Here is a 25,822-nt window from a genome sequence, read left to right on the forward strand (position 1 = left end):
TGACTGCATTAATGTAGATGTTGAAAAGATTTGATTTATTAAATATAATGCAGTATAAAAGTGGCTAGTAAAGCAAACATAAAAATAATACATTTTTCTAGGAGAGAACAAATGAGGATGGAACCTCATTTATCACATGATAGTTGAGTCAGAATTGCACTCTGTATGACTAAAGATAGGATATGAAGCTATAACTTTCTGCAAAAATCAACAAAGGCATTGGGAGCGAATCAATTGTATAAATTTACAGTACATGGTGTAGTACATTCCATCATGATTCAAATATTATTTTACCTATCGCTCACATCAGTAGCATTTAATGAATATATGCACATATGTCTGTGCATACATTTTTTATTTAGAGGTCAGCTGTTAAATATTTACTAAAATATCACTTCTTTTGAACTCATGTTTGTACAATTTATCTTTTCCTTCGTTTTACCTTCAACTATCCAGTACAATTTATATAAATTTTGTCTCTTACAAGCTGCAAACAATTGGCTTTAATTGATTTTTACTCAAATCTGTCACATATATTGTCCATTACATTTAATGTAATTACTGAAAAACTTGAATTTTGGGGTGGGTATTTTTGAGAGAGGGTCTCACTATGCAGTTCAGGCTGCCCTTCAGCTCACTTTGTAGCCCAGGCTGGTCTTGAACTCACAGCAATTCTCCTGCCTCAGCCTCCCAAGTGCTGGGATTAAAGTCATGCGCCACCTCGCCCAGCAGAAATTTGAATTTAAATCAACTATTCCTTCTTCTGTCTACTGATCTCATTTGTATGTTTTTACTTTTTTCCTATCTTATTTTCTTTTATATTGATTCTATATTACTATCATTGCATTTTTGTCCTTTATTAAGTTGGAATTTACATACGGTTTTACTTCTGGCTTTGTGGCTTTTTCAGAGTTCATAGCATCCTTCCTTATTAAGTATAATGCAGTTTAATGCTTTTGTACAATAGAAGCAACATGTTTTATTTCAATTCATTATTAGAAATAATTAAGATTAATGTTCTATATATTCAGCTTTCATTTAGATTTGCCCCATATTTAAATTTTGCTTTCTCACTTTTACTTGTATCATGTTCTTCCTTGAAAAATTACTTTCCTTCTGCTGACAGGAAGCTCTAACAATCCCTTTATTGTTTCCTGTAGTATTGTTCTGCTGGTGATAAATTTTCTCAATTTTCAAATTCTACTGAAGATGTTCTTTTTATATATTAAGTTTTGAGAATAATTTTGCTGAGGATAGAATTATAGGCTGGCTGCTAATTTCTTTCAATACTTTAGTGCTATAACATTATTTTCTTGATTCAATTATTTGTTGGAAATTCAATCATTAGTTTTATTATTCTTTTGAAATTAACATTTTTTGTGTCTTTTGAATTTCCCTTTTTTCTTTTTTAAGCATTTCATTATAATATACTAGTTTTAACTTTGTAAAGTTTCTAAACACTGTTGTATGATTTATTTCTTCGATATTTGAATAAATTTCAGATATTACCTCTTAAAATATTGCTTCTGCATGGCTTTCTCTTTTCTTTCTTCCTGGGGATAAAATTACCTACATATTCATATTTCTCTTGTGTCTCTTGATCTCTTGTCTATCTGTATTATGTTCTTGATGTTTTTACCTCATTATGTTCAAATTTACAAATTTGCTCATCAGCCATATTTAACTATGCTGTTAAATTCATCCACAAAGTATTTCAATTCAGTAATGTTTTTCTAAAATTTTCATGTTATATTGTGGTTTTTATGTCTCTGCCAATTCTCATTATATTCAATCTCCTTAAACACAAACATTCAAGCTAGATATTTTAATAGTATATCTGATAAGTCCAGTATCTGGAGGTTCTGTGAATATGTTACTATTATTATTTTCAGGGTTATCTCCTCATGTGCCTGATTGTTTTCTCAGTGCAGATTTTTGTGTATAATGTATGTCTAAAATATGTTTAGGCAGACATCAGTGCTAGTGTATACTTATTCAGTCAGGTTACTGAAATTACTTAGACTGTGGCATTATCTTAATCGAATTTCATACATTTTGATGATCTGATTTGGGAGACAGGGCAGGTGAACAGTCCACTTATGTCTTTAGTTGTCATTGGGAGCTTTCAGCACATAGTGCCTTGTTTGGCCCTGAAAACCAGTCTCTGATATGAATATTTCAAAAACAACATTCAGATCCTCAGCAATTCTCTCTGAAAAGACAAGGTTCCACTACACACACACACACACACACACACACACACACACACACAGAGAGAGAGAGAGAGAGAGAGTGACCCTCCAAGATGGCCTGGTCTCCCCCAGGCTGTGGGTTTCCATGTGATATTGGTTTCATACTTCTTGCACATTACGAGACTCACTGAGCTTGGTTGGCTTTCCAGTTTGCATAAGGAAGTTTTCCCCAAATTACTATAGTGAACTAATACTACAGCTTGAGTTTCCATGTGTTGCCTTTCTATTATTGAACCCAGGAGCTTGGTACTGTGATACATTTTTTTTTTTTTTTTTGAGACAGGGTTTCACTATGTGGTTCAGGTCAGCCTTGAACTCACATTGTAACCCAGGCTTGTTCTACCACACTCTGCTGTGATACATTTTTTGAGACAGGATCTCAGTAAGTCACTAAGGCTGGGCTCAGACTTGTGATCCCTCTGCCTCAGCCTCCCAGAATGCCGGGATTACAGGCCTGTGACACTACACCTAGCTCTGCTTTCATGTCTACCGTATCTTTTCTTCTGTTGCCTTTGGATTTGGTTTGCTCTATTTCTGTTTTTCTCAAGGCAGAAGTTTAGGTGATTAATTTTTAATATTTCCTCTTTTCTAATATATGCATTCAATGTGATAAATTTCACTCTGAACACTAAGTTCTTTTATTTTTTCAGTCAAGTTGCTATTCATGTATAGGAATGCTATTGATTTCTTTGTTATAATTGCTTTGTGGAATCTTTGGCATTTTCTACATACAGGGTCATGTTACTGCAAATACAGATGATTTTACTTCCATCTTTTGAAACTGGGTTCTTTAAATTTCTTTTTCTTTCAGGTTGTTCTTGCTAGTGTATACACTACTACGTTGAGTAGAAGTGGCAAGAGTGCATCTTTGTCTTGTACCAGAGCTTAGTGGACATTTTTCCCCATTGATTGTGACACTAGCTGTGAGTTTTCCATAAATGGCCATCATTGTTCTGAGAAACATTCCTTCATATATTTAAGTGTTATCAAGAAAGGATGCTAAAGTTTGGCATATGCCTTTTTAGCATGAACTTATATGACCATGTGGTTTTAGCTTTCATTCTGTGCCTATAATACTTGCATTTATTAATTGTATGTGACACTTACCCTGCATGCCAGAGATAGATCCCACTTAGTCATGTTTTATAAGCATTCTGATCTTTGTTTATTTAGGTTTGCTAATCTTTAATTGAAATTTTTGAATCAATACTTATCAGATGCATTTGCCCATACTATTATTTTCTTGCAGTCTCTTAGTTTCAAGTGCAATAGGCCTTGTAAAATGTGTTTACAAGTGTTCCCGTAGCTCTACTTTTGGAAGAATTCAAGAAGTCTTGGTCATAATTCATATTTGACCCTTTGGTAGTATTTGGTCACAAAGCCATTTGGTACTAGGCTCTTATTTGCTTGGAAGTTCTTTTCTTATTACTTCTTCAGTCTCCTTGTTATTTGTCTGTTCAGGCTTTCTATGCAAATCTCTTTCTCATTCAAACTTTAGAATCATCCTAAGGAATACTCCAGATGCAGAAGAGAAGAATGTATATTCTATTGTTATTAGATGGAAAGTTTTACATAAGTTTTATACACATATAAAAATAGAAAGTTATATATATATATTTGTAGTCTGTTAGATTTATTTGGTCTAAAGTAAAATTTAAGTGAACTACATATTTCTTTATTAATCTTCTATCTGATTGACCTATTCATTGTTAAAAGGAGGACAATAATGTCAGCTATTAAAAGCTAGACAGTAAAGGACAATTACAGTTTTCTGCTTATTTCTTCCCTTATGTTCATTAATATGTGCTTTATACATTTAGTTGCTCTGATATTGAGTAAATATATTGCAATTGCAATACATACTTGATGATCTGACCCTTTTATCATTAAGTAATGATTTTTATCTCCTATTACAAAGTTTTAGACTTAGCTTCTTTCTGTGAGAGGTATCCCTCTTCACTGTGAGTTGTTATTTGCATGAAATATATTTTTCCCTCCCTTTGTTTTCAGCATATTGTGTCCCTAAAGCTAACATTCATCTGTTGTAGACAGTAAAAAGCTGAGTCTCTTCTATAGTTGAAGAGTTCCATTAAGATTTTAAGATTATGTAGATTTCTTACAATGACTTCTCTCAGCTTTTAATTGTCCTAGAAAGATTTTGCTTCTCATTTATTTCATAAGGATATATTTTCTAAATATAATATTCTTGGTTGGCAGTTTTCTTTCCACAGCTTGGAATATACCATCCCATTTCTCTTGAACTGAAAGATCTTTCTCATTCTTCTTTCCTTTTTTCTTCCCTTCTTACTAAGTTATTTCAAAAGGCCTGCCTTCAAGTTCAGGGATTTACTCTGCTTCTTGATCTATTCTCTATTGAAGTTGTCGATTGCATTCTTACTTCATTAAATTCTTCAGCTCTAAAATTTCTATCTTTATCTATATATTTGTTGAATTGCTCATTCATAATGAACTTATTTCACTATACTTTATGTCTGTATTCTCCTTGTTTCTCATGACATTTTAAGATCACTATTTCAAATTTCTTTTCAGAAAATTTATCAATTTCCATGTTTGAGATCTTAGTGCAGAATTACTGTGGTCCTGTGGTGATGTTTCTTTTAATGTGATTCTTTTTCATGCTTTATGTGCCTGCATTGATGCCTGCACATTTTGTGGAATAGCTGCCTCCAGCTTTAAAGAGTGGCTTTCACAGGGAAAGACTTTCATCTGCATACTGACCCGATGGTATTAGTTGGTATTAGAAGGGGATACTGGTCCTGGTTCTGGTGAGTGCCATTGAATAGTCTCTGTCTAGCTTCTTTAGCTGTGATCAATTTAGATAGTCAGTGTGCGTACTTCAGTGGCCTACTTTGCCGGAGTTGCTAACAGCAAGCTTGGTAAAGTAGCTCTTTAAGGCTCTTAGTAGTGAAGATTTTAAGCGTCCTATTATTATTTTTCTATATTGAGGAGTCCTAACTGAGGAGATCTCTCTTGGTCCCAGGTCTGTCACAGCTCACAGGAAGCAACATCAGCAGTGTCCTCCAAAGCAAAGATGTTCAGAGTCTTTATGGATCTGTGACCCTGGGCTATATCTTGCTAATCTACTATATACCAGTGGCACAGATGTAGGTTTATGCTATAAGGCATGGGTAGGTACAGGTCTAGTAGTACTATGGCTCTGGGGCACTCCTTTGTATCTCAGTCCCATAGGCAAGGATACAGCTGTGATTCTGACCCCTGGGGTAAGAGCACTGGCCTGCCTCCAGAGGTTTGGCACTAGAGAGAAGAATGCAGTAATACTTCAAATTTTAGAGCCAACAGGACAATAGCAACTTGGGGACCAGGAGAATAGGTACCATGTAGTGAAGACTCTGGATGCCGAAGAGGTGGCCCAGGCTCTTTGAAAATGAATGCTGCATAAGTACTGGGGAATGGTAGATTTCAACAATGGCCAGGGCCTCTGCAGTCAGGGAAGAGTTTAAAGATGGCTCTACTATCCATGCAGAAAGGCAGCAAAGCAGCTCAGACTATGGAGGGCTAATCCAGATACACGAAAGTAGGGTACTGTGGTTGCTCAGCACACAGAGGAGGGGTGGTACAGCTTAGACCAGGTGCAGTTTACGGTGCAAAGGATGCCACATCAGCTCAGGAACCTGGGGACACTGTTACTCTCCTGGGCCTCGACTCTGAGGAGCCAGTGGAAAGGCAAAGCAGCAGCTGGGATTAGGAGATGATTGTCTCTGAGGTAGCTCATTCCCAGAGGACAAGGAAGCATAACATTATTATGCCTGTGTAGTGAGTATCAATGATGATAGGGCCTAAGTGGCTACTGGGTCTGAGAGCAGCATGCACTCTAGCAGTGCCTTTGGTTTCAAAATAGCACAGTACAGTAGAAGCTTTAGCCACGTGTCACTTTTCATTTCTATTTTGATCTTACTTTTATATTTTCTATAAGAGATATATATTTTATTTTAGAATATTTTGAATTGGTATCATTTGTAGTTAAAATAATTTTTCTTTTTTCTTTTTTTTTCTCTATATATTAGTAAACAACATACCTTACTGTCTTATTGGACACTTTACTGTCCTTTGCTTTTGGACATCTTTGGTAATTTTTGTTACTGCTGGTTATAAAGAGTATATTGCATTGACATGTTTTTTTTTTTCTTTTTTGTATCTTTATTTTGTTGGCACATTTTAGATATACATAATGATAACATTCACCATAGGGAGTTTTTACCTGTACATGATATACTGTTCTTCTTCTTTTTTTCCTATTCCCCTCCTCTCCCTTCAACTCCTCTTCCCCTTCTTATTTACCAAAGCTTTGCTTCCACTTTTTCCTTCTATTCTCTCTTTCCTTCTTATCTCTTCCTTCCTTTCTCCCTCCCCTCTCCCTTGTTCCCCTTCCTATTTACATTCACTGAGATAGTCTTAGCAGTCATTAAGTTTTTAACTGATATTTCCACTAAATAATGATACAAAACAATTTTTGAAGGTAAACATTACTTCATAAACCCATGCACTCACTTGCAAAAATAAAATTATAAGACATGAAGATTTATAATTTTCCCAAATAAAAATGTCTTTTTCAAATATATTTCACTGAAAGACAAATTTGGTACACTTTTTTTCCTTACTACTATATACACATATAAGAGATTGAGAAAAATGTCTACTAACTTGTAGAGTGCCACAATCACATTCTTCACCTTCTTCCCTTATTGAATTGCCACAAATTCTCTTTGGCTTTGTCTGCTTATAAACTGGCACTTCATGAGGATTGTTCTTAAGACAGCTAAGGCCATAATGTGTTGCAAAAGATTTAAAGCTATCCAGGCTGCAAGTGCTAAAATCCTTTAAACCCCCAGAGTACCTAAAATATAAAATATGGGCATGACAAAAATTACTGGTATATATCTCTACATATCTCTTAATATGATATTTTGAAAAAAGATTTCAAAAGCAGATATTTTACATGTAAAATGATAAGCGCACTTTTAGAAATATTGACTAAATTGATATGCTGTAACATACTTTTATAATCTCAGTAAGAAAAAATTAAAAACTAATATATTCCAAAAAATTTTGGTCACATACACCATGGTCCCATAAAAATATCTGCAAAGAATTCTTCCCAAGACCTCCTTGTACCTCAATGCTCAGAAATAGGCTTGTCTTTATAATTTATACATGTTCAAAAGATACCTTCATTATCATGTTTATTACAGCACTATACACAATGGTCAAAATATGGAATCAAGAGCCAACACTGATACATGCACAAGCCATGTACCAATCCAGGCACAGAAGAACATTACATATTGGTTAATGGAACTATTCAACAGCAAGAATTAAGAATTGTAAACATATATACACCAAACCACTGTGCACCCTACTTCATAAAACAAAATCTAATGGACACATAAAAGATAATATAAACATCAATAAAATTATAGTGGGGTATTCTCAATATTCCACTATCGTAATTAGATCAACTATGAAAAACATAACTCTTGAACAAATGGATTTAAAAGATATCCATCTCATAGAAGTGGAGAGCAGAATAATGATTACCACAGGCTGGAGAGGGAAGGGGAAAGGAGGGATGTACAGTTGGCCAATGTAGGTGAAATTACATTTACATAGAAGGAATATACTCTGAAATTCTATTTCAAATAGTGACAATAATGTATAATGTACACTTCCAAATAGCTAAAAGAGGATTCTGAATGTTTGACCACAAAGAAATGATAAGTAATGAAGGTTATTGCTATGTTCATTACCCTGATTTTCATTATTACTAATGTACACATATATTGAAACATCACATTTTACTCTATATTGCTACATTTGCATATATCAATTAAAATGTGTTTCAACAAATGAAAACCCAATTGAGCTTTCATGTGTGGCTTCATTTCTGAGCTTTCCAACCTGTTAAATTGTTTATTGTGTCCATTTCTTGCTTTTATGTCACTGTTTTGATTACTACATATTTGTAACATATTTTGACAACAGATAGAATGAGGCTTCCTATTTTGTTCTTTTAGCTCAAGATTATTTTGGCTGCTCAGGATCTTCTTTAATTCCATGGAAGTTTTATGATGTTTGTCTATTTTTCTGAAAAATTTCATTAAAATTTTAATATATATTCCATAAAATCAGTATATTACTTTGGCTAGCATGGATAATTTAATAAGCATTTTATTGAACACAGTCTAGCTTTTTATTTATGTTTTCTTAATTCATTTCATCAATATTTTGTAGTTTTCAGTATACAGTTCCTTTACCATCACTAAAATTATGCAAATTGTATGACTTGATCATTGAAGATATCCAGTTAGCCTGAAGAAAAAAGGGTAGATTCTGGAATATAGGAAAGAGGAAGAGTTTTCTCATAAAGAGTGTCATATCTGTGTTGATATTTGTTCCCTTTGCATTTGAAAAGAAAATGTATTCTGAAGTTGCCTAATGGTAGTACTCTATTATTGCTAGTTACATTAATTTTATTAATAAAATACAAAACTAACAAAGAAGAAATCAATGTACTTAATAAAGAAAATTATCTTACACTGCTTTTGGTGTCATTGTGCAAACATCAGCTGAACAGTAGCAGGTGTCAGTATTGTCATAAACTAATCCCATATTAAGGCCCAGTAACTGCACAATAATGACAGCATATGACTCCAGGGATAAACCAGCTGGATACTAAATGTAAAGAAAATAAGAAAAAATTATTCTAATCAGTTATAAAATAAGATAATATTGAGTATAATGAAAAATTAGTGTACTAGTTAGATAATGAATGAAACTGTAGTGCAGTTAAACTTTTTTTTTTTTTTTTCGTTTTTTTTCCGGTCCCGGGAATCGAACCCATGACCTTGCGCTTGCCAGGCAGGTGCTGTGCCTCTGAGCTAAATCCCCAGCCCCAGTTAAACTTTTTGATGATAGACTTGGATGCATGGATGAGTCAATGTAGCAGTTAACTTCAAAATACTATTACTTAATGACGATTGAAAAGGCCTTAGCAAATCTTAGTCTTAAACATCATCTTTGTATTGCTTCTCTGAATTATTTAAACAAAATGTTTTTTATCTTTTATTTTAATAGTTAATTGTACATTTCTTCTATAGCTGGCAGCTTCTGAAATGGGTCCCAGTCATCTTTGCTTCCTAGATGTGACTCTATTCCACTGAGTGTGGGCTAGATTTGACTTGCTTCCAATTAGCTGAAGGTAGCAGAAGTAATGAGTAACCATTTCTGAGATAGCTTATGAAAAGATCAGCTTCTCGCTCATTCTTGGGGGAGCCAGCTGATACGCTGTAAGATAGACAATGGGAAAGCCCACATGATTGAGCTTGGAAATAAGATTTGCTAAGGTTGGTCAACAGCTGCATGACTCAACATGAAAAGACCACCCCTCCCCATCCAGCTGAACCCTTACTTACACATTAATTGCAACCTTGTAAGAAACCCTAGGTCTGAACTACCCACAAAGCTTATTCTATATTCCTGCACAAAACCATGCTGTTTTTATTTGCTAAAAATTTTGTTTTAGTTAATTATACAGCAACACTCTCAAAAGATATTATTATTCTCTACTATAGTATTTCAAATTCTGTTTTCTTTTAACAGTTCTGCTCAGAAGATAAAGAGTATTGTCATATAGGAAAGAGAAAACAGCTATCATTTCCAATGTCTAACTAATTTCAAATTGTTACTTTAAAATGAGGGCAACACTGAAACTATTTGGGCTAATTCAACCATAATACCCCTTAGTTATTCATAGGCATTAATTTGTATATTTAAGTGTTTTAGGAAATATCAATCTCTTCACCATGCAGCAAAATAATACGGACAGTTGAACATCTTCATAATACTAAATAGCAACGCTGTAGAAGAAAGATAACTTATCTTACAGACTAATTTGAAATTTCTGGTAATGTAAAGAAAAGGGTGCTCTCTAATGGACCACAAGTAAGCGTAATGGCAGTGAGGGACTGGCAAGTAATGAGCAGTTTAGTAGAGGCAGGACTATTACCCATGGGAATGTGTGCAAAGTTTGATCTTCTGTGTGTCCTTAGTTGCTTAGAGTTCAATTGTAGCCACTAACAGGTAGAAAATTGGCATGGCCAACAGCAATAAATATGTGTACACATGTCAGTGTAGCCTCAAAGGGCAGTTAGTTATTTCACTTCCTGGAAGACTGATTTCATGCATTCCTTCCTTTCTCCATCCCAGCTTCTGATCCAAAGCAGTTTTGAGGACAGAGGTAAGCAGTGGATTACTCTACAAGTTTTTACCAAACTTTTATACATGTCATATTTTCTACTACATAGAAGAACACATAGAGATCTTTTTTATTGGTATCAGATACCAGCCAATTGACTAAAATCTCAAGGAATCTCAAGAAAATAAATCATACATCTGATGAGAACAAACACTGTAAAAGACTAATTATTGGTTAGAACAAAATGTTATTTATTAAGCCATAATAAAAAATAAAATATTTAAAAACAAATTTAACAAAGAAGATGTAATATCTACACAATGATAACCATAAAATATTGATGAACAAAAAGACACAAACACATGGAACATTATCTCATTGCCATGGACTGGAAGAATCGACATTATAAAAATATCTATACTACTCAAAGTTATATACAGAGTCAATGCCATCAGTATCAAACTCTCAATCTCATTTCTCACAGAAATAGAAAAAAAATCATAAAATTTGTATGGACTCTCAAAAAGAAAAAAATAAACATTAACCCAAAGCCATTTTGCTGGAAGTATTTCAAATTATATTGCAAAGGTATGATAATAAAACCTCACAATATTTACATAAACATATAGGCCAGTAGAAAAGAATAGAAACCTCTCAAATAAATCCATATATATGGTCAACTGATTTTTGAGAAGAGCAATGCAAACAGCCAATGAGAAAAGGACATGCTCTTCCATAAATGGCTTTAGGGAATAGTGAACATTTACATGAAAATAAGTAAGTCAATAAAATTAGGCAATTATTTTATATCATATACAAAAATCAATTCAAAAGACTTAACCATAAGACCTAAAACCATAAGAATTTCTAAAAGAAAACTGGGGAAAGGCTTCTTGACATTTGACACAATGATAGTGGGGGACCTCAACATCCCACTATTACAGAATAAATGGACAAAAATCAACAATAAAATATCAAGGGGGTGAACCACACCCTTCAACAGATGGACCTAGTAGATATCTACAGAATGTTCCACCCTACAACAATAGAATACACATTTGTTTAAGCATCCCATGGAGTTTTGTACAAAAGAGATATCTTAGTAATGCATAAAGTTTGCCTCAATAAATACAAATAAATTGAAATCATACTGCAATAAAACTAGAAATTGGTGGGAAAAGAAACAACAAAGTATTCAATTAGGCATTAAACAAAATGCTGTTGAGTAGCAAAACTAAGTGACAGAAAATTAAGGAAGAATTTAAACAATTTATAGAATCAGACAATAATGCTAGGACAACATACTGGAACCTATGGGACACAATTAAAGTAGTTCTAAGAAGAAAGTTTATTGTTGTGAACACCTACGCACATGAAAAAACCAGACGAAACCCAAATAAATAACCTAATCATGCACCTCAAAGTCAAGGAGAAACAAGTTAAAACAAGGAAAGAAATTATAAGGATTGGAGTATAAATTAATGAAATTGAAACCAAAAAGAATAATACAACAAATTGAAGAGTTGGTTCTTCAAAAGAATAAACAAAATAAACAAATCCTTAACCAAACTTACCAAAATGAGAACAGTAAAGACACACAGTAATGTAATTAGAAATGAAAAAACGTGTAGTAACAACAAAAAACATGAGAATCCAGAATTATTAGTAACTGCTTTGAAAATCTGTACTCCAAAAAACTGCACAATCTTGAAGAAGTGAATAGATTCCTAGACACGTGAATAAAAAATTGAATGTAAAATGCATAAAAACCATAAACATCCAATAAGGCAATGAAATTAAGGGAGAGATTTTTAAAAAATAACCTACCAATTAAGAAAAGCCAAAGTCCTCATGGACTCAGCACTAAATTCTGTAAGAATTTAGAGAAGATCTAGTGCCAATACTCCTCAAACTCTTTAAGAAAATGGAAGGGGAAGGAGTATCGCCAAACTCATTCCTAGGAGCTAGCATTACCTTGATTCTAGAACCAGAAAAAGACTCAACAACAATAACAATAACAATAACAACAAAATGGGCACCTACCAAAACAGATATATCGATTTACTACAATCCCAACCAAAGTACCAGCAGTATTCCTCACAGAACTAGAAAAAACAATCCTAATATGCATATGGAATCAGAAAGACTCACAATAGGAAAAGTAACCCTGGAGAACAAAAGGAAAGCAGAAGGCAATCCAAGCCCAAACTTAGGTTATACTACAAGTCTACACTGATAAAACCAACATGCTACTGACACAGAAACTGACATATGGGTCAGTGGAACAGAATAGAGAATACAGAAACAACCCCTTGCACATTCAGTCATCAGATCTTTGACAAAGGGACCAGAAACCTAAGCTGGAGGAAAGATAGCCTCTTCAATAAATTGGTGGGAAAACTGGTTATGTAAGTGCAAAAGATTTAATCTAGACCCGTATCTTTCACCATGAACAAAATATAATCAGAATGGATCAAACACATATTAAAACAGAAACAATCTTATGGATGATAAAATAGGTAAAACTTGAAAACAAGCACAGTTAAGGACCTTTTAAACAAAATCCCAGTTGTGAAGTAAATGAAATAACTAATAGAGTAGAAGACAAAGCAAAAATGGGGGGGGGGAATATTTACCAGCTACTCCTCAGACAGAAGACCAATACCTACAATATATACAAAGAACTCAAAAACAATTATACCCTGAAGAATAAAAGACCCAGTAAAAAAGAAGCAATTGAAATAAATAAGCATTTCTCAGAAGTACAAATAGCTGAAAAAATGTTCATGAAAAAATGTTCACTACCTCTGGCCTTTAGGGAAATGCAAATTAAAATAAAACTGAGATTGCATCTTACTCCAGGAAGAATGGCTATAATAAGAAATCAGCTGGTGAGGCTGGAGGGAAAAAGTAACCCTTCTACATTGTTAGTGGGAATGTAAACTAGTACAAGCACCATGGAAATCAGTATGGAGATTCCTCAAGAAAACTAAAAGTAGAAATTCCATTTAATACAGCTATTCCCCTCTTAAGTGTCTCCCCAAAAGAGTTAAAGACACTGCATTACATGACACTTGCATACCCACGTTTATAGCAGCACAACTCATACTAACTAAATATTCGAATTGGCTTATATGTCCATCAGCAGATGAATGAATAATGAAAAATGTGTTATTTATACACAGTAGAGTTCTATTCAGCCATCATTAAGGATAAATTTAAGTCACTGCAAGAAAATGGATGCATCTTTTCACCACAATGTCAAGTGAAATAAATAATATACCTAAGCCCAAATATCACATAGTTTCTCTTATATGGGAAACCCAAAGTATAAATAATTTGTAGAACAAAATAAAAAATAGATAACAGGAAATATGGAGGCTTTGCAGTTTGGAAGGGGAACCAGAAATGGGGGAGGCAGAGAGAAGGAAAGGCAAGGGGAAGTAAAAAGTATTAAGATGTGTTTTGTGTGTATACCCAACTTCCCACAATGAATGTAATCATGTATAGCAAACAGGTACTAATAGACATAAAAAATAAACTAATGGGCAAACTGAGTAGAATCCTTTGAAGAGTAAAGGGAAAAGGTGACTGGGAAGTGCTGATCAAAGGCACAAAGTTTCAGTTATGTGAGATGAGTAAATTCTAAAACTCTACTATATAGCATGGTGTTGGTGGGCAACAGTACTGTGCTGTGCATTTAAAATTTACCTGAGGGAAGAGTTTCGTCTAAAAGTGGGTGTCATGAACTAAGAATACTAGAGGATGGAAGACTCTTTTGGAGGTGATGAATATATTCTGCATTAACTGTAGTGATGGTTTCACAGGTGTGTACTTATCCACAAATTCACCAAGTTGTATATACATAATATATACATAACTTCATTTTTTGCATTAATCATATTTCAATAAAGTATTTTGAATTTTTTATTAATTAACAATGTTTTAAAAAATAGAATCAGTTGGGAATTCTTGAATTAAAAAGCACAGTGTTTGAACTGTAAAATCCACTTGGTGGGTTTAAAAGCCTATTTAAAACTGCTATAGACTGGACAACTAGGGGTCAGAGATATAGGTCAGTGGCACAGTGCTTGCCCGGCAAGTGCAAGGTGCTGAGTTCAATTCCTAATACAAAAAAAATTATTTGAAGGAATATATATATTCCTCCTTCCTTCAAATAATTTTTGATATATATATATATATCATATATATATGATAGCTAAGATAATTGTACTACTAATTTCTTTTCGTTTATTGAAAAGAGTAATTAATGTTTAATGGTTTGATCAATTTTGCATGTCTACATTTGGTAATCTGAACAACTACTTTGAAGATAACAATATGCAATATAACAACCTTTGTTAATTTCCTATCATCTTGTTTTGAAATTCTGTATCATTTTTATTGTTTTGTATTTCTTAATTTTATTCTCTTATAATAAAAAAGAATAGACAAATGTATTTAAAATTATCTCAAATGAATGACAGAAAAAAAAATACACTGAAAAGTAAACTGATGGGGCTGGGGATTTAGCTCAGTGGCAAAGCGCCTGCCTGGCAAGTGCAAGGTCGTGAGTTCAGTTCCCGGTACCGGAGAAAAACCAAAAAAAAAAAAAACAAAAAACCAAAAAGTAAACTGAATGTTTAATGACCAGTAGGATAATAGCAAGTAGTTCAACAAAGATATATAGCATTCCATAAGAAGAGAGATCCGAATACAACATCTAAAAAGCAAGGGGATCAAGAGTTTGGTAGATGGGGGAGGAAAGGAAGGGAAATGAGATGAAAAGGAAACCAAGATTTGTTATGTATGCGTACCAACTTTATACAAGAAATGTAAACATTATGTGCTATACACACACATACTAATAAAATAAAATTTAAATAAAAACTAAAAAAATGAAAGAAAAAAGATGTAATACTAAATTTTTTTCTTTTCCTAGTTCTTTGGAAAAGCATTTCACAATTAAAGGGGAAAAGTTAAGCTGTACCATGAGAAGTATAAAAAAATATATTTTATATGTCCAAATGCATTTGTATGGTACAATTATATTTGGACCTAAAGGACATAAAATGGAATTATACTGATATGGAATAACTGCATATAGTGGTATAATAATAATTTAACAGACACTAGTATATAAACATATCAATTTTATTACAATCTAAAATGAAAGAAGGGGCTGGGGTTTAGCTCAGGGGCACAGTGCCTGCCTGGCAAGTGCAAGGTCATGAGTTCAATTCCCGGTACTGGAAAAAAAAAAAAAAAAAACAACTAAAAATGAAAGGAAACAAAAAAAGGAAAAAAGAACACAAATGAGAAACAAATAATTAATTTATATCCCTACACCCAAATTTAATAACCACATTAAATGTTATGAGGTAAACAATTGAGTTAAAAGCAAATATTACCAGAATAGATTTTAAAAACAGGCATAATTACAGAATAGTTATCAAAAATGCAGCCTTAGAGAGGTAGAAGGTAGAAGTGGGAAAAATATGCCATGCTATCAGTATAAATGTGAAATTGCTGTACTAATATCAAGCAAGGCAAAGTTCAAAGCAAAGAGTCATAGGAAAGGAGAAATATCTCATAATGATAGAACGCCAAATGTGTCAAAAATACATAACATTCCTATATAATTGTGCAATTAAAATTAGAGTCTCCAAGTATATGGATCAGAAATTGATAGAATTAATGAGGAAAATATGTAAAATCATATTTATTATGTTTTTAACAGCAATATCTCAGTAATTTCTAGTAGCAGACAAACATCTAAAACAGTGTTCATCAACTCAGTATAGTAAATATTTATATAATATTACGTGTAGGAACTACATAATGAACACATCTTCTGCTTAAGTATATTTGAAAAATATGCTGATGTAGATCATATGTCAGATCATATATAGATCTTATGTATAAAAAGTTACAACAAATATCTAAGGATATAATAGTATAGAGTGTATTACTGACAAGTGAATCAAGCGACAAAATATCAGCAAAACATAACAGCATACACAAATATTTAAAAATTTAACAGCACACTTGTCTCAAGCTAAATGAGAAATAAAAGGAAATTAGAAAATGCTTCGAACTTAACTATGAAACATGAGAATAACTAGGATACAGTTAAATTCACACTAACAAACCATTCATAGCTTTAAACACCTATATTTTAAGGTTTTCAAATAGATCCTGTATCTAAGTTTCTGCCTTTAAAAGCTAAGACAGAAAAAGCAATATCAACCTTAGCAAATTAGAATAAAGATATTAATGAACAAAAGAAATCAATAAAGTAGAAAACAAAACGGTCAAGTAACGTTTTAGTCATTTTAAAATATTTATTTATTTATTTATTTTGGCTTTTTCCCGGTACTGGGAATCGAACTCACGACCCTGCTCTTACCAGACAGGCGCTGTGCCGCTAGGTAAATCCCCAGTCCCCATTTTAAAAAATTTAAAAGAATTGATAAACCCCTACAAAGACCAATCTCAAAATAAAATGAGGAGAACATCACTATAGATCCTACCACAGAAGAGGAATATTATGAGGAACCTATACCAGCTACTTTAATGTATTAATGAAATTCACATATTTTTTCAAAAAACCACCATTTATCAGGATCCACACAAAAAAGAAATAAACTGAATAGTCCCATAAATATAAAATAAATTGGCTTCTTAATTTTAAACTTTTCCACAAAGTAAGCCTCTTCTTTTAGCTTGACTAGTGAAATTTTTTTAACTTAATTAGAAATAATATCAACATTATGCAAAGTACTTCATAAATAAAGAAGGTGAATACTTCCTACTTTTTTTTTTTTTTTTTTTTTTTTTTTTTAAAAAGGGTCTCACTGTGTAGTTCAGGCTGGCCTTGAGCTCACTTTGTAGCCCAGGCTGGCCTCAAACTCACAACAATCCTTCTGCCTCAGCCTCCTGAGTGCTGGGAGCACAGGTGTGGCCCACGACACCCGGCCTATTTCCTACTTCTTCTATGAGACAATCATAATCTTAGTACAAAAAAATCCTACAAGGAATCACAAGAGAAACCAATATAAGAAATAATTAAATAAAACCTTAACAAAATAGTATCAGACAAAATCCATCAAGATGAAAAAATAATCTACTACGGGTCAAGTGCAATAAAGAATGTAAAACAGGGCCAATTTAAAAATCAACTTATATAATCACTATGTTTACTAAACATAGGATTATCTCCATTAAAAAAGAAAATTTATTTGAATGCTCAGCCATTCATGATATTAATTAATGGTAGATAAATAAAAGGATGAAATTTCCATTATCTGACAGAGGAAAACACCACACACATACATACACTCCATATACACACACCATAGTTAGATTCATAATTCTTGAAAAAATATTGAACATATTCTCCATACATATATAGATCTCCGAACATATATGTATGTACGGAGAACATATTCTCTTTCTATGTGGGAGAAACAAAAGATGTTCTTTCCCATCATTTCTATTAAACATTGCCATCGAACTCAAGGAAATTAATTAAGGAAAGAAAAATAATCAGTAAAATTATATTTGTTCATAGACAAAAATGATGCTGTATACTGAAAATCTAAAGGAATAAGAAATGTAATTGATTGCACATATAAATTTAACATGATTATAGGATATACACACCCATGTATATTTCAATTATGTATGTCAAATATATTTCTATCTACTAGCAATAAAAAACTGAAAATAAAATTGAACAATACAAGTTTCAATAGCATCAGAACTCATAAAATTACTAAGAATAAATTTAGAGATGTATAAAACCTCTATATTCAAAACTGTAAATTTATGTCAGAGAATGTTTAGAAGATTTGAAAACAGAAAGAGAATAATCTTAGATGTCAGATCATCCCAAGTTAAACAACACCCCACCTGAACATTTTCTTCATTCTTTGTGTGTGTTTGTGTGTGTGTGTGTGTGTGTATCTGCTTGTGTGTACCTGGATAAGCTGATTCTAAAATTTATCTGAAAATGAAAATATATATTTATGTGTGTATTATGTATAATATTGTCAGAGAGCAAGGTTGAAGGACTGAGTGATTTCAAGAAATTCACTAAAATGATTATATTGAAGAAAATTATTAATTTAAAATATTTTATATTATGATTGGTATATATCTTCATAAAATGCAACTTTCAAACTTTCTAATAGAAACAAAATATAATTGATACATGTTTATATTTATTTGCCATTTTATAACATTCTTAACTCATGGATTACTTTTCTCATTTACCAATTTTTATTACAAAAATATGCTTCAAAATTAAACTATAAATAATGGCATTAAGAAAACATATGTAAACAATTCTATTAAATAATTGTTATGATCTGCTTTGTTTGCTTTATACATACAAATATACATGCATTCAATTTAAAAGGAAGATCTCAGCCAAGAAAAATCATTTTTTAAGTACAATTATCAAAAGTAACAAAGATTCAAACAATTGCTCACGGGCTTTTCTCAATCCTTGGCTGAGAGATTAAAACAAGTAAAGAGGGAGGAGGAAACAAGTCCTAGGAAGCATTAAAATTATTATTTAATTATAGCAACAAATAACCATGCAGATGGCTTTAGATTCATCTATTCAACCTATACATATTTTATAGTAATGAAACACACACCAGAATTAGTTTTAGATTTAACTAATCTAGCAATGTAAATTTGCTTCTTTGTACTTGCCACTAAAAAACAACAAATAAGTCAACATAAAAATCATAGTGCAGACCTCTTTTTCTGAAGCACTGTAATTCCCTGTTCTAATTTATGTAACTCGTAAAAAGGTTGATCGTGTTGAAAAAGTTTATTCTCCCTTTCCCTACAAAACTATAGATTATGAATATTTAATCAGCACATTTTGGTGCAGCAGTCTGCTCCTCCCCAATGTGCATAAGGAATTTAATTCAATTGCCTAGAAGCAAAATATATAATGAATTTAATGAAGTATAGGATATATACCAATAATTAAAGAAAAATTAATAGTAAGTGTTTGATAACTAACATAAAGACTGCAGTTACTATGTTAAAAAAAGAATGTATACCATGCCATTGCTCAAAACAAAATGGATTTACAAAGATGAAACATTCTTTTAAAATCCAGTATATTATGATCAGTTCAGCTTGAAAATATTCTACTTTTAAGCAATATAAACTGTTTAATGTTCCAAATTACTAATATAAAAGCTATAAAAAGATGAGCAAACTAAAAATATATAATGTATTCATGCTTTTAAATACTTAGAAAATTTTACAACATAAAAATCACAGTTAATTAGAAAGTTATTACATACCAGAGCAACTCCTGAAGCATAATTCTTATCACATATATATCTTGGAAATGTGGCTCCTATAAAGGTAGGATGTTTCTCAAAACTAAAAAATAAGAATTTTACTCATAAGTGCATATTAATAATGATAAATTTCATAGTAGCAAACATCACTGAACAATTACTGTAACTGAAGAACTATGCTGCTCTGAATTATACTAGATATTTTCTTAAACCTTCACAGTGTTAAGAATATTTCAGTAAATTAATTTTGAATGATAAACATTCCAGAACAGGAAGACAAGACTTAATAATTCATATAAAATGTCACTGCACTAATGGTTATAGTTTTCATTCTGGTTTCTTCAACATTCAAGTTTCTATTACATAAATATTTATTTAATAAAAACGAATATTTGTACACAGATTCTAGAGAACATGACAATTCAATGTTTTTATTTTATTAAGAAATAAAACTATAACAATTAGATGAGGGACAGAAATATAGAAATTTGATAACAGGTTAGAAAAGAGTATAAACCAAAGGAAATCATACAATTCATTATTAAAATCTTCACTATTTCACTTTTTATGTAACTTTATATTTTCATTATTCTTTTTAAATTTTATTGTGGTTCAAACAGATAACATGCAGCCTTCCTTCCTAAGTTTTACTGGTAAATATAAGCACATCACTGTACACTGGCTCTTCTGTGAATTTTATGTTATTTGATAAAAACTTTTTAAAGTTTGCTTCACATTAGCTCCTCGAGGAGAAACAATCTTTTTCACATTTTTTCATAAGCCGTATCTGTCAAGTTATAGAACACAATGGATAAAAAGTAAATCTTCATTTTTATACTTCACATACTAAGTTATTTTAGGTTATTCCTTTAATGTTACAAGCATAGGACATTACACTTACACTAATAAGTATGAAATATGGTGTTTCAGACCAACATGTTGATGTTTCCATGCTAAAAACCTAAATAAAACATCATCAGGATGCCCGGTAGTTGTAATTTTGTTTGTCTTTGACCAGATTTCAATGGAAGATATTAGAATAGTCAGTTTTAACTGGGCAAACATCTAAAAGGAAAAATAAATGAGAATATTTAAATAAATTTGAATATTACATTAAAATTTATAGAATACATTTAACATAGTATTTTGATTACAGAGTCTTCAAGAACTCAGCAAAATACAACACATCAGTTCATAAATTCTATATTTTTATAATCTATATAAACAAAATGGTTTTTAAGACTTACAGAATTAACAAGACCCATGAGCTGAATAACCTTCTGGGTTACAGTCTTTATGTCAGAGCCCATGTAATCAAACTAAAAAAGAGAGATTATTATTAAAAACAAGTGATGTAATGAATAAGTCACATATCTTTACACATATAATTGTTGGACTCTAAAGTATCCATAAAACTACGTTCAGCTGAAATGTAGAAAATTGATTTATAAATAGTAACAATAAAAGTATTTAATGATGCAATTTTTAAAATGTTTAATACACGAGCTTGAGAGTCATAGGGTGTGAAGTTGCTCTAGTGATGATACCCCCATACTGACACTAATTTAAACAGCTATTCACTCACCAATCTACCTTCACAAGGTAGACCAGATGAAGAGCTGAGACCAGATGAAAAGCCACAGTGCCTAGTTTTTGTATACTAATAACAAAACCAGAGAGAGATAGAAATATTCACAAATAATTTGAGAAACCTGATTTTAAATATTATCAAATTTATATCATTATTTTATTGCAATTTTCCCTTTGAAAGAAAAGTATATCACGTACAAAGTGGATACAAGTCAAAAGTGTATAATCATGTCAGTGCTCACAAACCTTTGAATTTTGGAGCATTTTGAATTTTGGATTACTTGAGTAATTAAATTGAACTTACTTCTTAAAAATGGTTTATGTTGTAAATTATAAAGTATTGCACACAAAAAGTGTAGCTCAATTAATCCTTACAAAGCATGCGAACATATATAACGAGCATGTAGATCAAGAAATAGACCAAACCCAAGGTCTCAAAGAATGTCTTGTGGCTCCTCCCAAACTCTGTTTGCTCTCTATCCCCTCCTCAAATTTTAGAGACTGGTATTGATTCTTTTTGACTTTTATAAATGGAATCAAAATTTAAATCTTTCTCTATGAGTGGCCTCTTCTGCTCACTTCTTGAATTAAATCATATATTTTAATAAACATCAAATAGAAAGGACCACATGACTTTTCCTTCCATTACCTTATAAATATTTTGCTGTGGATTTGTGCATCTAATATATGTACTTAATCTTATAAAAAAATAAAAAACGCAACGCCTTTGCTCATGATACTGATATTAACTACATGTACTTCTAATTTCTATATTTTCTGTTATCATGAATTATTAAAATATTCAACTTGCAATAAATGGGGATTTTCTAGTTCTCTTTTTACTACCAGTTCTACCATAAATCTGCAATAATAAGATGACAAACTATGCAAATATTAACACACAGCCCTCATTTGTATGGTTCCTATTCTGGCTGGCATTACCTGTGGCAGATTGCACTGCTTTGGGACCACAGGTACTTCTCAGCAGTAAGCAGCCAATAGCAGTATGTGCCTTGGTCTTACAGAGTCTTGTGCTGGTGCCAGGGTGCTGTGCCTTCAGTGTATGATACAACATTCAACATTCTTGGCCACAGGCATAGCACAGAAGTCTTGAGATTATTCCCATGTATAGTAGTTCTACCCAAAGCTGGCTTAAGTGTTTACATTGTTGACTACACGTCAGTGGCTATTGGATGAAGCATTTTGACCAACCTTAGCCCCAGGAAGAGGCTTATAATAATACCTATTTTTATAGGTTTATAATAAACTACCTATTTTTAGTCACTCCCTCAATTTATCTTGAATAACACATCAACTGTAGAGTTGGGATGACTCTGGACTTGAACTGCCCTCTGGTAGTGAAACAGTGACAAAACAGCAACAGCAGACTTGCAGAAAAGCTGGATTTACAGTACCATCTTCAGCTGAACTAGCAGAAATGACTACAGCTCAGAGAAAATGAGCACCCTCTTTGAAATTCTAGAAAAACAGGCATGAAGCCAGATTACAAAGACTGGAATAAACACCCTTACTGTTCAGTGTGCAAATGATGTTGTACACTAGCAAGCATTGATTGCTATCAGGCAACCATGAGTTCACTTTACATTCAAATTAAGAAAGCAGAAACTGACCAGACAGGATGGGCAAAATCTCAAATGTAGAATTTAAAAGAGTTGTTGTAAGGAAATTCACTGAGCTTTAAGAGAACATAGAGAAATTATTCAAAACTCTAACAGAGAAATTTAGCAGAGAGATAGAAGTGATTTTTGAAAATCAAACATGACTGAAAAATTCACTAAAATTAAAACATGAAGGAAGACATCAATAATAGAGTAAATCAAACAGAAGCAATAATTAGCTCAAACACAGTCTGTTTGAAAATACACCATTGGAAAAAACAAAAATGAAAAAGAAGGAGAAAATCAAATGGGAATTTGGGGCAATTTCCTATTAATAGGCCATTTTTAGAAAGGTCACTAGGGGACCTTCTTCAGAAAATTCTGCCTCATGCCTGCCACTGGTAACCTCACAGCAATTTATATTTTATTTAAATGAATAGCCAACACTTCTTTAGATGTATCCCTCTGCCTCTGAAATCTTAGTTTTAAAAAAACTTAGTGAAAAACAATAGTTAAAAAGCAATTTCATACAGGAAAAAGGCTCTTGGCTTTTTAAAGATAGCTTTATCAATAAGAGACAGCTAATTAGACTAAGAGGATTTGAGACTGATAAAGTATGAAGAGGTCTTTGGGCTCCCAAACAAATACATAAATTGTTTTTGTTTTAAGCCACTAAATTTTGGAGCTTTGCAGGGATAGATAGGTTAGTTTACAGTTATCTGAGAGTCTACTTTGAAAGGAATCTAGCTACATCCATTTTTTAAAATATCTGTTTTTATGCTGTATTTTCTACTGTTTTATGTTCATTATTTATGTAATATATTTTAGTATGTCAGCTGTAGGGAGAATGTGTGTGTTGTATGACATTTTTCTGTCTCATGTAACTACTGACATATATGAGTTTAAGCTTTTCATCTTACACATAGCTTTTGCATTTGTCCCACATTTATGAGAGAGATGCTAAACGTATATTTCTTCCTGTTTACTACTTTTTCATGATTATGTCTAAATTTTGCTTACTTTTTCCTAATTATTTTTGCAATTTATATTCAATAATAGGATTGCATTCGCTTTATTCTTTTATTTTAAAAATAAAAGGAGGAAAACATTAACAGACAGACAACCTTTCGCAAAATAGCAAAAGAACAGTACAGACAATACAGAGTTACAAACATTGTGGTAAGAAATTAACAATGCTTGTTGTATTACATACTGATAGCTTCAAAGTGGTTTCTCATGAAAACAGATAGAGACAGGCAATATTGATCAATCAAGGACTCACTGACAGTTTCTTTCAGCAAAGAAATAGAAGACAGTAGAACAACTATGTTAACTATCCTGTATATACATACATACAAAATTTCTCCTTCTTTCCCTTCTCTTTTCCCACATCCCAATTGCCCTTTACCCTTGAGTGTTTTCCTATCATTTCACAATGTCTATCATACCTCCTAGTTTAAATTAACTCTTTCAGGTTTTACACTAGTGAAACAATGCGGTGCTTGCACACGCATGTTTGATTTATTTCACTTATGAGTATGGTCTCTAGTTGTGACCATTTAAATATAAAGGCCTCGAGTTTATCTTTCTTTACAGCTGAGTAATATTCCATTCTATAAAAGTACCACAATTTTCTTATCCAGTCCTCAGTGGATGGACATTTGGGTTGCTTCCACAATTTATCAATTACACATTGTGCTGCTATGAACATAGGTGCACATATATCACTGTGATATGATGTTTTTAGATCTTCTGGGAAAATACCCAGAAGGGGAATACCTGAATTGAATGGGACCTCTAGATCTAGTTTTCTGAGGAATCTCCAAACTGATTTCCACAGTGGTTTCACCAGTCTGCATTCCCACCAGCAGTGGAGAACGGTTCTTATTTCACCACAGCCTCGCTAGCATTTGTTACTGGTTGATTTCCTAATGCTAGCCATTCTCACTGGGGTAAGGTGGAATTCCAGCGTTGTTTGAATTTGCATTTCTTGAAGGGCTAATGATGTTGAAAATTTTCTCATGTATTTATTTGCCATTTGTATTTCCTTATCTCTGAGAAGTGTATATGCATCTCAGCTGCCCATTTTTGGATTGGGTCTTTGAATTTGGGCGGTAGGGGGCTGATATTTTTTAACTCTTTATATGTTCTAGATAGAAGCCCTTTGTCTGCGAGAGAGTCAGCTACAATTTTTTCCAAGTTAGTGGGTTTTCTTTTTACTTTGCTGGTGATTTCTTTAGATGTGCAAAAACTTTTCAGTAGGATGGGATCCCAGTTGTTGACTCTTTCAAGTGTTTCACTTGCAAATTGGTTTTTGTTTATGAACTCTCTGCCTACCCCTATGTCTTCGAGGTTTTTACCTACTTTCTTTTCCAATAGATTGAGTGTTTCTGTTTCAATATTGAGATCTGTGAACCATTTTGACTTGAGTTTGGTGCATGGTGATATGCTTGGGTCTATTTTCAGTCTTTGGCAGGTAGCAAGCCAGTTTTTCCAGCACCATTTATTAAAGAGGCTATTGTTCTTCCAGTGGGTTTGTTTGGCCCTTTTATCAAAGACTAGGTGGCTGAGTGTGTTTTTGGTTGTGGCTGTTTCTTCCAGTCTGTTCCATTGATACTCAGGCCTGTGTTTTACCCAGCACCAGGTTGATTTTATTACACTAGCTTCATAGTATAATTTCAGGTCAGGGATTGTGATTCCACCTGACTTTTCCTTGTTGCCCAGGATTGCTTTTGCTATTCTGGGTCTCTTCTGGTTCCAGATGAATTTAAGGCATACTTTCTCAAGATATGTGAG

The 25,822-nt window shown here is 32.6% G+C and overlaps 1 protein-coding gene across 4 annotated transcripts in view; it reads right to left on the reverse strand.

Annotated features, from left to right (window-relative positions):
* The window catches only part of LOC102021276 (disintegrin and metalloproteinase domain-containing protein 5-like), a 119,635-nt gene that overhangs the window by 68,955 nt on the left and 24,858 nt on the right, over positions 1 to 25,822 (reverse strand). For all 4 annotated transcript variants that reach the window (XM_013507719.1, XM_005410549.2, XM_005410548.2 and 1 more), the window contains 5 exons: positions 21,065 to 21,136; positions 20,719 to 20,882; positions 19,818 to 19,899; positions 8,827 to 8,963; positions 6,936 to 7,128 (listed from right to left, as the gene is read on the reverse strand). In XM_013507719.1, the coding sequence (XP_013363173.1) occupies positions 6,936 to 7,128; positions 8,827 to 8,963; positions 19,818 to 19,899; positions 20,719 to 20,882; positions 21,065 to 21,136 (648 nt within the window). The remainder of the gene's footprint in view (positions 1 to 6,935; positions 7,129 to 8,826; positions 8,964 to 19,817; positions 19,900 to 20,718; positions 20,883 to 21,064; positions 21,137 to 25,822) is intronic.

Source organism: Chinchilla lanigera, unplaced genomic scaffold (genome assembly GCF_000276665.1).
Source record: "Chinchilla lanigera isolate Chin_1 unplaced genomic scaffold, ChiLan1.0 scaffold00135, whole genome shotgun sequence".
NCBI classification, from domain to species: domain Eukaryota; kingdom Metazoa; phylum Chordata; class Mammalia; order Rodentia; family Chinchillidae; genus Chinchilla; species Chinchilla lanigera.